This window comes from Cetorhinus maximus, chromosome 28 (genome assembly GCF_964194155.1).
Source record: "Cetorhinus maximus chromosome 28, sCetMax3.hap1.1, whole genome shotgun sequence".
NCBI lineage: Eukaryota > Metazoa > Chordata > Chondrichthyes > Lamniformes > Cetorhinidae > Cetorhinus > Cetorhinus maximus.
In genome coordinates, this window is record NC_135906.1 from 20,544,450 (window position 1) to 20,565,268 (window position 20,819).

General features: G+C 46.5%; 1 protein-coding gene across 1 annotated transcript in view; it reads left to right on the top strand.

Annotated features, from left to right (window-relative positions):
* Positions 1 to 20,819, top strand: part of vav1 (vav guanine nucleotide exchange factor 1) — a 107,654-nt gene that overhangs the window by 33,667 nt on the left and 53,168 nt on the right. The window contains exon 2 of the mRNA XM_078531381.1: positions 3,865 to 3,981. Coding sequence (XP_078387507.1) covers positions 3,865 to 3,981 — 117 coding nt within the window. The remainder of the gene's footprint in view (positions 1 to 3,864; positions 3,982 to 20,819) is intronic.

A 20,819-nucleotide genomic window follows, 5' to 3' on the forward strand; every position in this document is an offset into this window, starting at 1 on the left:
GACCTTTACCCGTTCCCCAGTCAAGAATCTTAGTTGTTGTTTCCCTTTCAAACATTATGTTGAATTCAATCATGTTATGATCGCTATTAAATAAATAATGGACTGTTAGGCTGTCGTGAATCTGGTTGGTTGCTTGTTACTAAGACTAATATGGCAGGCTTCTTTGATGGCTCGAGGGCATACTGTGCAGAAAAATATCTCGGACACGCTGGAGAAGTTTCTGAGACGTGCGAGCCCGCTTGTCCCTATATGAATGAAAGTTAAAACCCCACTCTGCCTTTGCTTCATGCTTGTCTGATCTCTGCACTTATACAATCTACAACAGCTACCACCAGGGGCGTATACACAGCTCCCACTGCAGCTTCACATTCTCTCCTACTTCTTAATTCTACCTATAGGACAGGGCTTTCTGCCCGTCGGGAGCGGGCGCAGTGCCGATCGCTTCCCGCAATCGGCTGCGCGCCGCCATTTTAAGTGGGCAGGCCAAATAAGGCCCGCCCAGCATGACTTGCGGCCGGTAGCGCTCAGCGCTACCTGTGCGGGGGGGGGGTGGGGTGGGGGGCGGGGAGGAGGGGCCTGCCCGCGAAAGAGCGCGGTGATCTCCCTGAGGCACGGAAAATTAAAATGATTTGGACATGTCCCCTCATGCGTCAGTGTCACATGAGCTGGGACATGTCTATGAACTGCGTAAAATATATTTATTTATTTGATAAAACCTTGAATCCCGCCCATGGATGAGGTTTCCTTAAAAAAAACGCGAAGGCCGCCCGGGCTCTTCGCCTGCCCCCCGCCCGCCGCCAACCTTCAGGTTGGACGGGCAGCCCTGTTAAATATGTAAATTAGTCTCCTAATGGCCTTAACAGGTCTTTGACAGTTCGGCGGGTGTGCAGATCGGAATGACGCGCGGTGATGTCGGGACACACGCCCGATGTCACCACGTGCCATTTAACCTGCCGGCAAGCTGGGCCCGCCCCCGCACACCGATCTGAAAATTCTAGCCATAAAGTCCCCATTGCCGGCATATCTCTCATTATTACCCTCTCTTATCATTGATGCGATGTCATTCTTAATCACTAAGGCTACCCTTTCTTTCTACCCACTATCTTTCCTGTAGACTTTATAACCTGATTTGTTTAGTTCAAAGTCCTGACTGGTTTGCAGGCATGTTTGAATAACGGCCACTGCCTTGTATCCTCCAAATCGAATTTGCACCTGCAATTCACTCACTGCATTCCTTATTCTCTGTATCTCCCTCCCCTGCTCTGTCTCCACCTCGCTCTGTTTCTCCCTTTTAGGCTCCAGTTCTCGCTCTCTGTTCCCCCTCTCTCGTTCCATTTCTCTCTCTCTTGCTCCATTTTACCCTCTCTCGCTCCGCTCACCACCACTGCTCCCCCTCCGCCACCAACACTGTTCTTCCCTCTCTCACTCTGTTCTTCCTTCTCGCACTCCCCTTGCATTCTTTCTCCCTCCCTCACTTCGCATTACTGAAGTCAACAAGGATAAGAAATCTAAGAGGGGTGAGAACAGGCCATGATTTACTATTGTCATTTTTAAACTTATTGAATTAATCATGATCTACACCGTTGTGTTAGAGCAGCTCTTCCTCGTTATTTTGATGCCTGGTTTAAAATGTTTGTTGGACACAGTTGCCACCCAATAAAACAATTAAGCTAGGTATGTTTACCGGAACAAGTCGGAGATTCCCCTTATAGCTTTGGAATCCCCTGTGTTACAAAGAAAGGACAGGTCACCACCCTTTAAGAATCCAGAAATATTTTAAAAATGGAAGTGGGTAGTAACTTAGGCAAATAAGTATGGAATATGATTGAGGGTGAGTAGGAGAGTGGCATTAGTCAGGCTCAGTGACACATGTTGAGAAAATCCATCTGGATAATGTTAACCTAACTTGCTGCAGGAGGGGAAATCCCATGGGATTGGTTGGGATGTCAATTTACACTTCCGCCCAGTCTGACTCTGCATTGGCTTGAATGTTGAGTAAAACCGGGATGAGTGTCAAACAGCATTGCACACCCAGTTCTCTCTGAATCTCGCCAGGCAGTCAGGTTAAATTTACCTCTGCTGGGTTGAACAGCCAAATTCTGTGATGTAATGCTCTATGGTGTGACTCTCTCGCTTTATCACAGTCCGGTGGAGTGTGGCCAGGTAAATCTGCCATGGAGGATTGCTCCCGAGTGCCAATATTCCTACCGTTCCATTCTAAAGGGAAGAAAGCCCACTATTCCTGGCAACAATGTGTGATCCCGACAGTACTAGGCTGCCTTGATAGTCAGGCTGGAATGTTCCGCCAAGGCCTCAATTTTAACATTCTCATCTTTGTTTTGAAATCCCTCCATGGCCTCATTCCCCACCACCACCCCCCACCCCACCCCCCCGGACCAATCTCTGTAATCTTCTCCAACTCACGACCCTCTGGAATTTCTGCGCTCCAATTCTGGCCTCTTGTACATATCTGAATTGAATTTCTCCACCATTGGCTGCCGTGCCTTCAGCTATCGAGGGCCTAAGCTCTGGATTTCCCTCCTGAGCCTCTCCGCCTCTCTACCTCTCACTCTTCCTTTTGAGAGGCTGGCTTGAAGCCAACGTCTTTGATCAAACTTTTGGTAACCTGTTTACCCCCTTATGTGGCTCCGAGTCAAAAGGCTATTTGACAACGCCTCTGAATGTGAAGCAGTTTAGGATGTTTACATGTGTTTTATAAATGCCAGTTGTCATCATTGCTGCTGGGAGACCAGCCTAAAGGCTGTGTTTCTCATCCCCCGGAAAGATCCGGAAGTTCTATCCTTCCTTCCCCAATCGACATAGGAGGCTAGAGGGCAGGGAAAGACTATTCAGTCAACCTGGCTGGTCTCAAAACCCCAATTAATAGCTGCTCATTCATATCCTTCCCTCCGTTCTGAACACCCGGTTTCTCATTAATACTTGTTTGAGGTTTGGTTTAGTAATTCAGCTTAACAGTTCTTCAAGCCCTTGATCCTGCTATTACTCATCCTCCTACCCTTCCCCTCCTTTTTACAGTGGCGTCTGCTCTTGGTTTGTAATGAATGGTCCTTTATTTAATGGTTCTGACGCTGACTCCTAAAGCGCCGATGTCCCAACTGCACTCAACCAGCCTTGCCCAGTGTGCCAAAGGAACATTGGATTCACCAGCCGTAGTGAAAACAATGGGCACCTATGACTTCCCGAGGTGACACCCGGTGGGTGAAGGACCCCACCAGGAGGCAACATTTGGAAAAAAAGTATCAGGCTCCCTGGTTTCAGGTGACTGACTGCGTGGCGAGGAAAGGTCAGAGAAACGCAATTCCCCTCAGTCCTGAGACAGAAGGAGTCCGTCAGAAGGAGCCCCCACAAATGTCTAAGAAGCACTAAGTGGGACCTAGAGCATTAAACTGAAAATGTGGGTAAAAGGCAAGTTTGGTATCCCACACACACAAAAAAAAAAGACCAATCCTTTGAATCATCTTCTGGCCAGGGAAGTGTGTGACAACAAAAACGCCATGCATTTATGCAGCGCCTTATAACCAGGGTGAAACATTAAGGTATAGGAGTGTTATTAACCAACAGATTATCGAGTCAGCTCATTGCTGCTTGCGGTTGTCTGTAAAGGGTACTGGGACATCCTCAAGTTGTGAAAGGCACAATATGAATGTAGAATCTTTTCTCTCTTTCTGCCTGTCTCTGACTGCTGTCTTCCTACCAACTCAAAAAGTGTGACCCAAAAAAATCGTGAAAAGGGACAGGGAGAACTGGGGGCAGGAATCACATATCCCGACCGGGGGTTTTAAAACGACGATGGATTTTCGGTTCATTGATTCCGTGTCTTATCTGCTCCTTGTTGTCTTACAGTTTCTCTGCCTGAAGAACATCCGGACGTTTTTAAATGCGTGCTGTGAGAAGTTTAACATGAAGAAGAGTGAACTGTTCGAAGCCTTCGATCTATTTGACGTTCGAGATTTTGCCAAGGTACCTGCAGCTGCTTTACAAACGGAAACCTCAGCGCCTGGTTTGGCTGGGAAGTTAAAATCTGCCTGGAAGCCAGCTTAATTTTTAATGTAGCTTTATTCTTTAGGCGCATTTCAATTTTCCTTTGTGAATATATGTTTGTCAAGTTATTGGAGAACTCATCTGAACGGGGCTGAATGGATCAGTTTGACCATCTGAATGAACAGTAGGTACTGGTGGCACCTTCCCAATTTATTGGCCGGAATTTTCCGGGCCCATTGGAAAAGGCTCGGGAGGCGGGAACACTGGCAGAATGGCACGGGGAAGCATCCCCCAGGGGTTGGGGGGGGAGGGGTGCCAGTTGCCTTCCCACCTCTGTGCCATTTTGCCAACGGCGGGAAAGGCGGGCAGGCAAGCCATTGGCCGGGAGCCCAACTGAGCCACCCGACTTTTGTGACCCCCTCCCCCACCCTCCTTTGGCGCCAAGAGCTGCTGGCCCAATTGGTGGTGGCCGCTGCTGAGGGGGCAACTACGGGGCAAAGGGCGCATTGATGGCTGGGCACCCTGGAAGACAAGTCAGTGGGGTTTGGGGGGAAGGTAGAGCATGGTGAGGGGGTGGAGGGGGTGGTCACCAAACCCGGGCCTCAGACGAGACTGAGGGGGAGGTTGTCTCCATCAGCAGCTTCCCTTGAACATTTAGACACCCACCCCCCCATTACCCCAAAAAGGACTGGCCTCTGCAGGCCCTCCCTCCCCCCCTGACCTCTTCAACCATGCCCATACCTCCCACCCAGGGCTTCACCTCCCCATCCCATCCTGAGACACGCCCACGCTTACCCGGTCCTGGGCTCCTGGGACCTCGGCCCTGGGGACCGCTTGCAGTCCCAGTCCTGTCCACTGCAGTTCCTGGCGCTGCTGGGACTAGAGAGCTGCTGGCCAATCTGATTGGCTGGCAGCTCCCTGAGGCGGGACTTCCTCCTGAGTGAGGGGCGGAAGTCCTGTCACCAGCCAATTAATGCTTGTTGGAGCATTAAATGGCTGAGGGGCAGGCCGTACCAGTGAGGATGTGTCCTCCATCCTCGAATGGTGGGAAGGGAAACCCCGCCGTCCTAAAAATCCTGGCCCAGAGGTCAATTTGTGCACAGCAAGCTCCCACAAACAACACGGTGATAATGTCCAGATAATCTGTTTTAGTGATGTTCATTGAGGGAGAAACATTGGCCAGGACACCAGGAGGAGCTCTCCTGCTCCTTGTGAAATAGGACCATGGAATCTTTTACATCCAGCTGGGAGGGCAGACGGGGCCTTAGTTAAATGTCTCATCCAAACCACGTAAACGTTGTGCAGCCAAGTTGTAGAATGGGCCGAGATGCAGAAGACTGAACGTTTACAAGTCTGAAACCAAATGTGATCATATTATCACATTCTGGGTTTTGACCAAAGCCACAAGAGTGAGGGGAAACAGCTCTAGTCAGAAGGAAACCAATGTGCACATACAATTAGTAGAAATTACTTCCGGGTAATCATTGAAATAATGGAGGTGACACAGGCCAGGGCATGGTGCAGGAATTTGAGATAGTATTGGAAACAGAAAAATGGAATATTCACTCTTGTTTCAACTTCATGTTTCTTTAACCCCATCTCTCCTAACAGAAGTGAATCATACTTGGGCGATTTCCATCTTTTGTGGGTTCTCTCGAGAACTGTTTAGTCACAGTGATGTCATGTAGCCACCAACTACATGGTTTCATGGTGCCTTGGCAACTGTTGATGCCCAATTTTCTTGCTGCCTTTGGCCAATATTTTAAAGCAAGCAATTGATCCATCTTCCCCAATTGGCCCCAGTGCCCATAGTCCACTGAGATGTAAAGAGAAGACATTATTTTCTAGTGTGTAACTGGTTTTATTCACAGTGCTTTAAAATGTCTGCTCCATGTTTCGGCTCTGGTTTCCAGCCCCTCCTACGCTTGTTTATTTTTCTCTGAGTCCACACCCAAGTTTAACCAATCAAGCCCAACGAGAATCAATAGTAAACAGACTCACATAATCCAACATAGAACAATTGAGCGCTATATCAGGGAGGAATCATCCAGCCTCCACAGCCCAGCGATCCCTACCCCAGGTATGGACTAGAGGTGAGGAGAGGGTCACACGTACCTATGATACCTCAGTCAATCAAATATGCTGCCAGAACACACTGTCTGGGCTTGCATGCGACTTGTTGGACAGGGCATGAATGGTAGAAACTGTAACACAGCAAAGCCAATACCCCCATGGGAGAAAATGGGGGGAGTCGACAAAAATCTTCTAAAATGTGCCAGTAGACTTTAATAAGGTTACTGACGTTATGGCTGGGTGAGTAGAGCTAAATTTACCGGCACAGATCTAATGGTACTGTCTCACATCTCCCCTTGATGAACAACATCAATGCAAGTAGGCGAGGACTCAGGGTTTAACTTGGCTCATGTTTTGTGACTTGAGTGCCTTCTTATTTTCTGCAACAAAAATATGACCGAGACTTTGCAATAATGACACCCTCCCGTTTCTTCTGTAATTTGCCACAGTGCAGTACAGCTCTTCCAAATTATATAATAACACACCAATAATGTGGCTTTGTCTGACCTGTATCATTTAATATTTCTGAGCTTTTGAGAAGTCTCTCTAAGCTCTCCTCATTACAAAGCTGGCTCGCAGCCTCTTTAACCTCTCCCTTCCAGAATACCAATCCTACCATCTTCCCTTCACAGCATCTAACTGCTTCATTAATAGGCCTTGCATCAAGGACTCGCTCCTCTTTCCTTGCAACCTGAACCAGTTATCCATTACTAAAGCGCTTCCTGGTAACTCCCGGCCTCTAACTAGGAAGGAGGGGGACGGCAGGCACATGCTCACACAGTATCTCCTCCAAGTTCCTCTTCAAGTCCTGTTGCCATGGGCATATATTGACCATTCCTCCTTCTTCTGGTCTAGACTAATGCGCCAGCAGCACGAGTTCACATCCCACCAGGCAGCAGGAGAAATATAAATTCAATTAATTGATGCATCTGGAATAAAATGTTGTTCTCAGTAATGATGATCACGAAACTCCCGGACTGTGAGAAAAGCCGACCTGGTTCACCTAATGTTCTTTAGGGAAGGAAACCCGCCATCTTTACCCAATCTGGCTGATATGTGACTCCAGACCCACAGCGATGTGGTTGACTTCTAACTGCCCTCAAATGGCCCAGCAAGACACTCAGTTCAAGGGCAATTAGGGATGGGCAACAAATGCCGGCCTCACCGGTGACACTCAGATTCCAACCCCACCCCCCACCCCCGCACCTCCCGAGAACTCTCTACCGAACAGCAACAGTTGTGGAAGCAACTTCACTCAGCAAACCACGAAGGCGGCTCACCACCATCTTCTCAAGGGCAACTAGGGATGGGCAATAAATGCTGGCCCAGCCAGTGACATCCTGAGAATGAATTTAAAAATCTCATGGAGCTTCTCTGCATAAATGTTAACTTACACTCTGCTGCCTTGGTGTGTCAAAAGATAGTTGTGTGTTTCATCTAATGGCCTTTTGAATTATCTCGTATAAGCTCTGAATTAAAGTGCTCTCTGGGATGTCTGTTTCTGAGGCTGTAGAGTACTGGTTTATCAAATCGCGGGTCTACAGTGCTGTAGGGGCTTTTGTATTGGACTAGCAACCAGGACATAGTGGGTTTAACACAAGGCCAGTTTGGAAATTGAACTCAACGCATCTGGAGATCTTGTGCGCTGGAACCAGAATATGTGATTGTGAGTGCTGTAATTAAAAACCCAATTGGTTCAACAATATCCTACAGGGAAGGAAGTTTGTTACCCTCCCCTCTCCGGCTCTGCTACACTTCAGGGCCATTCTCTTGGTTGTCTCTTGATATCCCATGAGAGACCAACCCTCTCCTTATTGGAGACACGAGGGTAAACTTTCCCATATAGCAAGTGGTTGGGGTCTGGAACGCACTACCTGAGAGTGTGGTGGAGGCAGGGTCAATCGCGACATTCAAGAGGGGAGTTGGATTATTTTCCTGGAAAGGAAGAATGTGCAGGGCGATGGTGAGAAGGATGGGGGAGTGGCACTAGGTAAGTTGCTCCTTGAGAGAGCCACAACAAGATATGATCAGCCGAATGGCCTCCTTCTGCGCTGCAACCGGTCTGTGGTTCTGTGATTCTGTGTTATCAGGATACCTAGGAACAGGCCATCAAGGTGGTTTTGCCAGAATCATCATTTCCTGAAGGTAATTTCAATTAAAAAAAAATCTCATAACTCATTCCTCAAACATGGTGGGGGGAGAGCAGGTGGGGGCGGTGTAGGGGGTTGGTGGGGTTGGGGGTTGTTAACAGGATTCAAGCCAGTTGGCGAAACAGAGCTTTTCTTCATTGAGAGAGTTTATTGACTCGTTCAGTCTCACAGCTCTCCTCCCAGCTCTCAACCCAGTGCCCCAGTTATCCCCTATTTATATGTGCTCAAAGGCAATCAAAACCGATCATCTGTTTCCCTGAACCTTCACAACGTAATTAACAAACCTTAATCATATAATTTGACAAGACATTAACGGGTGAGCGTAATGCTGCGACTTTTCTCTGGTACCTTTTATATTGTAGGGGCAAAACCTGTGCCCAGTACTCCAAGTGGGAGTGTGCCAGGGTATTCTACAGGCAGCAAAACAGAAAATGCTGGAGGTACTCAGCAGGTTTGGGCAGCATCTGTGGCAAGAAAAGCAGAGTTAATGCATGTTTCAGAATCTTATCACGGATCTGAAACGTTAACTCTTGTTTTGCTCTCTCCGCAGATGCTGCCAGACCTGCTGAGCATTTCCTGCATTTCCTCTTTGAAGTTCAGATTTCCAACGTCTGCAATATTGCATTCTGAAGAGTATGCTGGTTCCCCCCCCCCCCACCCCCACCCCACACTCAGGCTGGGAGTTCTCTGTGCGGATCAGAAATGCGAAACCTGGGAGAAATGTTACCACACATTTCCTCGTTGAGCTTCCAAAAGGGCTTTTGAATCAAGCATTATCCAAATCGTGTGGGTTTACAGTAAAGCCCCTTCGCTGGAGCTGACACAGATGTGATGGCAGTCATTTGTTATTTTTTTTTTTAACCACGCAATCTAAAATGTGTTGCTGTTGAGCTGACAGTGGAGAGCCTAACGGGTCTGTTTCTGGGTTGAAAGCGCAGCCAGGATGTAGTGAGGCTGCTGTGTAAAGTGTGTAACTTTTACTGCTGCTAGTGGTTTCTGATGGGAAACAGATTGGAGGAGTGCACAGAGTTGCTTTGGTGTGGTGTTTCTGTGCAGCGCAGTAACCTTTGAACCTCTGAAGGAAGAGTGCAGCAATGCAAGGTGCGAGTTGAGAAACTTCAGCTCATGCCTAATATGGCCCTTCCTCTGTGAAAGATGTTAGTCGAGGGCCCTATTTTCGCAGAACCACCCTTTGACCTGTTTGGTTGCAGTCTTATTTGGAAAGAATGGACTACTCTCGCCCAAGCACGCACAGGGCTTTGTGTCTGAGAAAGGTTTAATGACCCTTGTGGATATATTTTAGAATAACTTCCGATTAACCAATTTTGGACCCTCTTTTTTTATTCATTCATTCATGTGATGCAGGTGTCGCTGGCTGGGCCAGCACTTATTGCCCATCCCTAATTGCCCTTGTTCAGAGGGCATTTAAGAGTCAACCACATTGCTGTGGGTCTGGAGTCACATGTAGGCCAGACCGGGTAAGGACGGCAGATTTCCTTCCCTAAAGGGACATTAGTGAACCAGGTGGGTTTTAATGACAATGGTTCCATGGTTATAATCAGACTTTTTAATTCCAGATTTTTATTGCTTTAAAATTCCATCGTCTGCCTTGAGTGGGATTCGAACCCGAGCATTACCCCAGGTTTTCCTGGTCCAGTAACAATACCACTACCTCTACTCAGAACAAGGAAAGCTGCTGATAGATGTCCGATCTCACCACACTATGTGATCTCCTCCTCTCTGAATTATCTGTTTTGCCAGTCCTAACCCTCAGGGGGACTTACAGTTTATCACTCTGAGCTGGCCTGTTTATACCAGTGACAGCACAAAAATGATCACAAGGCCTTTCATCACTAACTCTCCTGTTCTTGCAATGCATAGCTCTGTGTGGCACGCTTTACAGTTTCCATGCACACTGATAGGTGCACCAGCTAAATACTTCAAGATTGGAACTGATTATCGCACCCCTGTGGGTGTTTGACAGGGGCTGAATGTTTCTGGCTGAATATTTGACAACGACTGAATATTTCTGAATATCACAAAGGGTAATGGTTGATGGAGGTTTTTGCAAATGGAAAACAGTTTCCAGTGGCATTCCACAGCTCTCAGTGTTGGGGCCCTTGATGGTTGTTGTACATGTTAATGATTTAGACTTAAATGTGGGAGGCATGATTGAAATTTGCAGATGAGACAAACATTGGCCGTGCGGTTGTTAGTGAAGAGGATAGCTGTCGACTCCAGAATGATATCAATGGTTTGCATGAGTGGGCAGAGAAGTGGCTATTGGAATTCAATCCAGAAAAGTGCGAGGTAAAGCATTTGGGGGAGGGCAAACAAAGCTAGGGAACACTCAATAAACAGGAGGATTTTGAGAGGGGTTGAGGAAGTGAGAGACCTTGGAGTGCATGTCCACAGGACCTTGAAGGTGGCAGGACAGGTGGACAAGGTGGTCAAGAAAGCATATGGAATCCTTTCCTTTACTGGGCGAGGTATTGAATACAAAAGCAGGGATGTAATGATGGAACTGTATAAAATGCTGGTTAGGCCATAGCTGGAATTTTGGGTACAGTTCTGGTCACCATATTACAGGAAGGTATATAATTGCTGTGGAGAGGGTACAGAGGAGAGTTACAAGAATGTTGCCAGGGCTTGAAAATTGCAGCTATAAGGAAAGATTGGACAGGCTGTGGTTGTTTTCCTTAGATCAGAGGAGGCTGAGGGGTGACCTAATTATGAGGGGCCTAGATAGGGTAGACAGGAAAGTCTTGCTTCCCCTAGCTGAGAGGTCAATTACCAGGGGGCATAGATTTAAGGTGATTGGTAGAAGGATTAGAGGGGACATGAGGAAAAACCCAGAGGGCAGTGGGCGTCTGGAATTCACTGCCTGAATTGGTGGTTGAGGCTGAAACCCTCAACTCATTTAAATGATACCTGGATCTGCGCCTGAAGTGCTGTAACCTGCAAGGCCATGGACCCGGGTGCAGGAAAGTGGGATTAGAACTGTCATCCCCAAGAGAATGGTTTCTACCAGGGATGTTAGGTTATGGCTGAGGGAAAATGGAGATGCGCTGAGGGAAACGAGTAAAGGCGTCATGTTTGACATGTTATTAAACTGGAATTAATCTTGCATTCAGCTCCTGACCACAACATCTCAGCAGTACATTGTCGCATTAACTGAGTCCAGTCAAATTTATAATCTTGGTCAGGTTCCTTTAACCACAGCTGCATATCACCTAACCTCACATACACTCACTCCCCTCACCGTGGCTGCAGGCTAGGGGAAATACCTCTTGCTTCGGTACACACAGGGCAAGTCACCAAGACTTTTTCACTGCAGCTCATAGCTCAACCTGCCCTGTGCATCAACCACAGGTCTGTATTAAATAACCGGCCAACCTACCTGATGAAAGACACCAAAGTTGCGCCAGGGTTTGCAGATTATTATTTCTTTTCAGCTTTGCCAGTCTCCGATTCTGGGCTGAAGGAACGAAAGCATCATCACGAAACTATCTGAAGGAATTTACATTCCTACAGCGTCCTTCATGCCCTCAGAAGTGCTTTACATCCAATAAAGTACTTTTGAGGGGCGGTTGCAATGCAGGAAACGCAGCAGTCAATTTGCGCGTAGCAAGCTCCCACAAGCGGCGACGTGTTAGTGACCCAGATCATCAGTTTCTAGCGACGTTGTGTGAGGGATGAATATTGCAGCAAGTTGAGGCCCCCAGACCTCCCTCCAGAGTGCATCGCCCGGGAACTGAGCTCGACACCTTCTGACTGCACTCTCCTGTGCCCGTCGCTGGGAGATGTGAACGAGCTGCCCACAGCATGAACAGGCTGGGGTAAAAGCAAAAGACTGCAGATGCTGGAAATCTGACAGGGAAACAGAAAATGCTGGAAAAACTCAGCAGGCCGGACGGCCTCTGTGGAAGAGAGAAATGGAGTTAACATTTATTCGTTGTTTTATCCCTCTTTCTTATCACCCCTTTTTATCTTATTTTCGATCTTTTTTGTCCCCCCCCCACCACCCCCTCCCCCCCCAACCCCACCCCCACAAGGGCCATCTATTACTTATTCATGTTGCGCTTTTCAGAGTGCCTACCCTGTTCTGCTAATAACACATTCTGCTTTCTTACCTTTGCCACTATTAGGACCTCCTTTAGCCCTTACCACTCCCATTAACACCCTCTTTGTCCTTTTGTCCATGACATCTTTGTCAACCTCTCCTTTGCCCCCACCTATCGCTGGCCTTCTATCCAGCTTCACCAGCTCCACCCCCCACCACTTAAACAGTATAAATTTCATCACATTTCCACTTCTCTTTAGCTCTGAAGAAGAGTCATACAGACTTGAAACGTTGACTGTTTTTCTCTCCACAGATGCCGTCAGGCCTGCTGAGTTTTTCCAACGTTTTCTATGAACAGAATGGGATTGTTTCATTTGCAGGACTCTCTCACCACCTCCCTCTTCTCTTGAACAGTTCCTAAGTTATCAGATTGCATATCTCGCAGTACTGCATAAGTAGAAGTTCCCTCCAAATAAATTTTAGGAAGCCCGAAGCCATTGTTTTCAGTCCCTGCTCCGAACTCTGTTCCCAGCGACCAACACTAGCCTTCTCCCTGGCAATAGACTGAGATTGGGTCAGCCTGTTTGCAACCTTGGTGACACGTTTGATCCCAAGATGAGCTCCTGACCTCATATTCACACCATCACTAAGACCGCCTATTTCCACCACCTCCGAGATATCTGCGCTCCTCTAATCATGGCCTCTTGTCTCTCCCCAATTATAATTGTTCCAGCACCGGTGGCCGTGCCTTCCGTTGTCTAGGCCCCAAGCTCTGGAATTCCTTCCCTACACCTCTCCATCTCTCTCTATCTCGCTTTCTTTCTTTCAGACACTCATTAGAACCTTCTTCTTTGACCAAGCTTTTGGTCATCTGACCTAATATCTCCTTATGTGGCTGGTTGTCATGCTTTGTTTTCTAATGTCCCTGTGAAGTGTGTTTTATTACGTTAAAAACACTATATAAATATAAGTTGCTGCTAAAATTATAGAAGCAGATGACACTGGATTATGGTTATGAACTGCCTTTGTAACAGCAACATAAATTCGCATTTATATAGTGCCTTAACATAATATAACATGCCAAGGCACTTCACAGAAGTCTTAGATCATAAAGAACGTAAGAAATAGGAGCAGAATTGGGCCATTGAGCCTTCTCTGCCATTCAATAAGAACATAGCTGCTTTGAGTGTGGCTTTAACTCCATTTTCCTGCCTGCTCCCCCCATAAGCCTTGACTTCCTTGTAGATCAAAAATCTGTCTAATGCAGCCTTGAATATATTCAATGACCCAGCCTCCGCTGCTCCCTGGGGAAGAGAATTCCAAACGCTAACAATCCCCTGAGAGAAGAAATTCCTCCTCATCTCCATCTTAAATGGAGGATCCCTTATTTTTAAGCTGTTCCCCCTAGTTTCCACACAAGGGGAAACATCCTCTCAACATCTACCCTGTTAAGACCCCACAGAATCTTATATTTATCAATAAGATCACCTCTTATTCTTCTGAACTCCAGTGAGTATATTCCAACCTCTTCACCCAAGGAATTGGTCTAGTCTACCTTCTCTGAACTGTTTTCAGTGCAAGTAAGGAAACCAAAACTGTACACAATATTCTAGGTTCAGTCTCACCAATTCCCTCTAAAGCCGTAGCAAGACTCCCCTACTTTAATACTCCATCCCCCTTGCAATGAAGGCCAACATTCCATTTGCCTTCCTAACTACTTGCTGTACCTCCATGTTAACATTTTGTGATTCATGTACAAGAACATCTTCAGTCTCTCTCGATTTAACTAATATTCTGATTTTCTATTCTTCCTGCCATTGTCGACAACCTCACATTTTCCCACATTATTATCCATCTGCCAAATTTTTACCCATTCACTCAACCTATCAATATCCCTTTGCAGACACTTGTGTCCTCTTCAAAACTTGCTTTCCTACCTATCTTTGTATTGTCAGCAAGTTTGGCTACAACACACTTGTTCCTTTTATCCAAGTCTTTAATTTAGGTTGTAAGTAGCTGAAGCCCCAGCGCTGATCCCTGTGGCACTCCACTAGATATAGTTCGCCAACCTGAAAATGACCCATTTACCCTGACTCTCTGTTCCTGTTGGTTAGGTAATCCTCTATCAGTGGTGATATATCACCCCCAACACCATGAACTCTTATATTATGTAGCAACCTTTTATGTAGCACCTTATCAAATGCCTTTTGGAAATCCAAATGCTTTAATTTTTATTCGTTCATGGAACGTGGGCATCGCTGGCTGGGCCAGCATTTATTACCCATTCCTAATTACCCTTGAGAAGGTGGTGGTGAGCTGCCTTCTTGAACCGCTGCAGGCCATGTGCTGTAGGTGCACCCACAGTGCTGTTAGGGAGGGAGTTCCAGGATTTTGACCCAGCGACAGTGAAAGTACAGCGATGGTGAGTGACTTGGAGGGGAGATTCCAGGTGGCGTTGTCCCCATGTGTCTGCTGTCCTTGTCCTTCTAGGTGGTACAGGTCGGGAGTTTAGAAGGTGCTGTCCAAGGAGCCTTGGTGAGTTCTTTCAGTGCATCTAGTAGATGGTACACACTGTTGCCACTATGTGTCGGTGGTGGAGGGAATGAATGTTTAAGGTGGTGGATAGGGTGCCAATTGACATCACATCAAGTGATTCCCCATTATCCACCCTGCTTGTTACATCCCCAAAGAACTCTTAGGAGAGGGTGGTGAACCTATGGAATTCTCTACCACAGAGGGCTGTGGAGGCCAAGTCACTGAATATATTTAAGAAGGAAATAGATACTTTTCTAGACTCTAAAGGCATCATGGGGTATGGAGAGAGAGCAGGAGTATGGCAGTGAGGTAGAGGATCAGCTATGATCATATTGAATGGCAGAACAGGATCGAAGGGCCGAATGACCTCCCCCAGCTCCTATTTTCTATGTTTCTATTTGTCAAACACAATTTCCCTTTCACAAAACCATGCTGACTCTGCCCGATTACGCTATGATTTTCAAAATGTCCTACCGCTACCTCCTTAGTAATGGAGTCTAGCGTTTTCCCAATGACAGACGTTAGGCTAACTGGCCTGTATCTGTCTCCTGCTATCCATCACCCTCCTTTCCCGGCTAGAGGTGTTACATTTGCAGCTTTCAAGTCCTCTGGGACTTTTCCAGAATCCCAGGAATTTTGAAGGATGACAAGCAATGCGTCCATTATCCCTGCAGCCACTTCTTTTAAGGCCTGAGGATGCAGGCTATCATGTCCAGGGGACTTGTCAGTCTTTAGCTCCATTCATTTTCCTCGAAACTTTTTCTCTAGTGATCGTGATGGTTTTGAGCTTCTCCCTTCCTTTTGCCTTTTGATTTTCTTCTACTTTCGGGGGATGCTTTTTGTGTCTTTTATTGTGAAGACAGATCCAAAATATTTTTCAAAGTTTCTGCCATTTCCTTCTTTCCCGATATTAATTCTCCAGACACCGTCTAAGGGACTAACACTTACTTTGGCTAGGCTTTTTCTTTTTGTATACTTCTGGAAGATTTTACTGCCTGCTTTTATATCTCTCGCTACTTTTCTCTCATACTCTAATTTCTCCCTCTTTATTTTTTTTTTAGTCATCCGCTGCTGGTTTCTAAAATTTTCCCAATCTTTTGGCCTACCGCTGATCTTTGTGGTGTTGTATGTCTTTCCTTTTGATTTGACACCGTCCTTAACCTTTCCTTGCTTTTTTTACCTTTTTGTTTGTGGCTTTGTTGAGGCTTGCTTTCAGCAATATAGAGAGAGAGAGGGAGAGAGGGAGAGAGGGAGAGAGATAGAGAGATAGAGAGAGAGAGAGAGAGGGAGGAGAGAGAGGGGGGGAGAGAGGGGGGGAGAGAGGGGGGAGAGAGAGAGAGAGAGAGAGAGGAGAAAGAGAAACTTGCCTTCAACTGCAGAGGTGACTAGTTGGTCTTCTGCTGTGAACCTCACAGCACACCAGCACATACTACACTGCTCTGCAGCCAGCTTTTTAACCCATTTTCCCCTGTCTATTCCTGTAAGGGAGAAAAACCATGTCTTGCCCCCAGAGTCTGTTTTCTTTGATCTCCAGCTATTTCACACATTCTAAGATATGAATCAACAGGAGATGGATTTTGGGGCGACTGCTGAGATGTGCAGATCAGTCTTTTGTCTTGGCAACCATAGGAGATTAAAGTTCAGTCTTTTGCATTTTTCCTATCTGCCTTTTAAGTGTCCCTGCTTGAAGAAGGTCATGACACCTTTTCAAATGTGACATTCCATGTTCTCTCAGGACAGTATAATCCACACAGGGATTTTCCAGAAATGGTCACTTCACTTGACCAGCTGCTTTTTGATCAGTGTCCTTGCTTGTATTTCTTTAAAAACACACACGTCTTCCTTAAAAAGTTCAATATGCCCACAAGTAATTTGTGGTGGGCATCAGCTTTTATGACACTTGTCTAAAATTGCCTATTCCCTGGTTGATCCCAGAACACATTATTCTAAGAAACTGTTCTGAATACAGGCTTTGAATTCATCCTCCAGACTATCTTTGCCAATTTGGTTCATCAAATCTACATGAAGATTAAAGTCACCCACCATTATTGCAGTATATTTCTTACAAGCCCCTATTGTGTCCTGATTTATACTCTGTCCTACAGTGTAGCTACTGTCAGGGAGCCTATGAACTACACCCACCAGTGACTTCTTTGCTTTGCTATTTCTTATCTTCACCCAAACTGATTCAACATTTTGATCATTCGAACCAAGATCATTTCTCACTATTGCACTAATCTCATCCTTTATTAACAGAGCTACCCCACCTCCTTCCCCTTGCTTCCTATCCTTATGAAATGTCAAAAACCCTTGAATATTCCGTTTCCAGCTGTGGTCACTTTGAAACCAAGTCTCTGTGCTGGCAATCATCATACTCATTTATTCCGATTTGTGCTACCAGTTCATCAATCTTGTTACAAATGCCACCTGCATTCGGATAAAGAGCCTTTAATTCTGTCTTTTTCCCATTTTTCCCTACTCTGGCCTAACTTGCTGGTACAGTCTTATGTTTCTAGACTCTGTGCGTTCCTGTCACAATCTGGTTGCCATGGCTCATGTTGCTGCCCTGCCCTCTTGCCTTGTCTTTTCTCTTTAACTTTCCAAATCTCCCCTCACATGAACCTTCTCCCCCCACTATTTAGTTTAAAGCTCACTCTACAGACCTAGTTATAGGATTCGCCAGGACGCTGGTCCCATAGCCGTTCAGGTGAAGGGTGCAGCTCCCTCTTTCCCCAGTGCAGGTGCCAGTGCCCCATGAATTGAAACCCATTTCTCCCACACCAATCTTTGAGCCGTGCATTCCACTTTGGGATCTTATTTCTCCTGTGCCAATTTGCTCCCGGCTCAAGTAGTTATCCAGAGATTTTTACCTCTGTGGTTCTGCTTTTTTATTTTAGCCCCTAGGTCTTCATACTCCCTTAGCAAGACCTCTTTCTTAGACCTCACTGTGATACCAACATTGACCACCACCCCTCCCACTCCAAGTTCCTCCCCAACACCAAGGAGATGTTCGCAACTCTGGAACTGAGCAGGCAACACAGCCTTCGGGCTCTTGGCTGCGGAGAACAGTGCCTATCCCCCTTAACTATGCTGTACTTACCAAACAAAATGTGATACTAAGTCACATAAATAGATATTGGGACAAGCGACCAAAAGGTTGGTAATGGGGTTAAGTTACAAGTGAGTGTCCTAAGGGAGGAGAGAGAGGTAGAGCAGTGGAGAGGTTTTTGGAGCGAATTCCAGAGATCAGCCTCTTGGCAGCTGAAGTCATGGCTGTCATTGGTGGAGCTGTGTCAATCTGGGCCGCGCGAGAGGTCAGAATGAGAAGATTGCAGAGATCTCGGACATTTGTAGGGCTGGAAGGAGGTTGCAGAAATGTGGTGGGAGTCGGGGGGCGGGGAGTGGAAGGGGGGTTAGATATGGTGGTGGGAGGTGGGTGCCAAGCATGGGTAGGTTTGAAAATAAGAGTAAACCTGAGGTCTTTCCAGACCAGCAGCCAGTGTTGGCCAGTGAGTACAGGCGGAGATGGGCTAATGGGACTCGGTAGGCATGAGGGTTACGAGCAGTAGAACTTTGATTGAGCTCCAGTTTTACGGAGAAGCATTACAACACGGACACTATCACCGGGGATACGGGAACCATACACTTCCAGATGGGAATAAATTGTGCACAGTCATCACTGCGTTAATTCAAAAGTTGCTTAATTCATATCATCAGCTGCTTATTAACCATGCTGTGTGTTATATCGGGAATGAAATGTACAGTAACTGGTTTCAGCAAAACTGAAAGAAGCAGTGAACACCTCCTTTGGTCTGGAGAAGGAATGAATCAAAAGGTCTCGCAATGAAGTCGATGATTGTGGTTAACCAATCAGACTTGTGACCATTTGATTTCCAGTTACAGGGCCTTAGTTTTGGTTGCTGCTCTCTTCAACTTACCCACCATCTTGCCCGTTGTCTTGGTAATTTCTCTTGCTGCATCCTTGCTATTTTGCAATGAAGCCAAGTCACTTCCCATAACTGAGGACTTATTTTAAAAACAGGGGCTGACAGTTACAGAAATACAGCTCTTTTTGTCTCTGCCCTTAATACATCGATACATTAAAAAGGGACCGATTATTAATTATGCAATAACAACAGGACTGCTAGCATAATAGAACTTGCTTTGACATACAATTAAATAAAAGTTGGTGTCGCATAGTTCAGGAGCACTTCAGCTAAAATTGTATCTTTTAATCAATGAAACCATCACTAGTGTGAAAAAGCAAGCTTGGTGAAAACTGAGTAGAACCACAGGACTAGCCCATTCAGCCCCTCCAGATTCGTCCGTCATTCAACGAGATCATAGTTGATCTCCACCGCAACTCCATTTATTCACCTTTGCTCCATATTCCTGGATACCCTTACCCAACAAAAGTCTATTGATCTCAGTCTTGGAAGCTCCACTTGTTCTACCTCGACCCAAATGAGTGACTTGAGCCCACAATCTCGGCTACCACTCCCAGTGCAGCGCTGTCAGAGGTGCCAATTTTATTTATTTTTTGGATGAGACGTTAATCTGAGGCTCCATCCGATCTCTCAGGTGCACCTACAAGATCTCATGACACTACCTTGTAGGGGAGTTATCCCTGGGTGTGTCCTGGCCAATACTTATCCCTCAACCAACATCACTAAAACAGATCACCTCGTCATTATCACATTGCTGTTTGTGGGAGCTTGCTGTGCACAAATTGGCTGCCGTGTGTCCCGCATTACAACAGTAACTGCACTTCAGAAGGATTTAGTTGGTTGTAAAGGACTTTGGGATGTGATGAGGTGGTGAAAGGCATTATATAAATGCAAGTTCCTTCATTCTCTTTGTTGGCTTGGTGTGATCCATGTCCATTTTGCTTTGCATATACCTGTCAGTTTTATATATCTTCAGTTCAGTCTGTCCTCACACTTTACAGGAATGAAGTGACAGGTATAATTTAAAAAAAAAATCCCAGTGGTAACATCACAATCGTTAATGCTTTGTCACACATTCAGTTAACAGTCACAAAAGAGTGTTAGACACCACTTGAGGTGAACAAGAAATATTTCACAAGCGTCTCAGCAAAAAGAGCGAGGACGCTGACCACTGGAGTACTGACCCGCAAGGGGCAGGAAAGATGTCCGGTGGGGGGTCGGGAGAGGTTGGCTTTGGGGGTTGGTGGGGCAGAAGGGTGTTTGGCAGCAGAGTTGTTAATCAGTCGCACAGCTCCTGGTAAAGGTAAGAAGAGTCTTTAACCCCAACGTTATGCACCTTCTGGATTAGTCTGTGATTTCAGCCCCCCACTAAATCTTGGTTTGTTTGCAATTGAAAATCACAGTCAGTCAGGTCAGGGCAGGTAGAGAGTGTGTACAACTCTTCTTCCATTTCATCTGCACCCCCTCCCCCCCCCACCAGCCCCCATCTCCCCTCCACCTGTTTCCAGTAGGCGGGGAGGGGGAGGGGGAGGGGAGGGTGGGCAAGTCGGGGTGAGGAGGCGGGGGGGACTTTAATTAAAATCAAGGCTCCAAATGAAGTCAGCGGGAAACAAAATTCCTTTTTCAAAAATAAATTCTGATTCGTCCCGCTTGCCTCTTCTCCTCGATGCAGTTGGTTCCGAGTGGACTAACTCCCTCAAAGTCGGAGCTGGACCATATCCCAGCACCCCCCTCCCCCACCTTGATTGGCAAAAAAGATGAGTGGCCGGAGATTATCGCCAATGCCACATGGCACATTGGAGTGGCTGGGAAAAGAGTGTAAGGCCCATAGGCTACGCACGAGGGAATATTTATACCCTACAGGCTTGTGTGCTGTGTGACTTGTTTCTATGGAAGGAGCAGGAGGTGAGGGTTGACCATTGGAAATGGATGATTGCCTCAGAACCTTCAGTTGAACACCTTTGAGGCATCGGGGAGTATTTGCACAGTATTTTCTATCACAAAATAGCGAAGGAACGCAACCCCCTTGATGCTACAGGGGCTATGGTA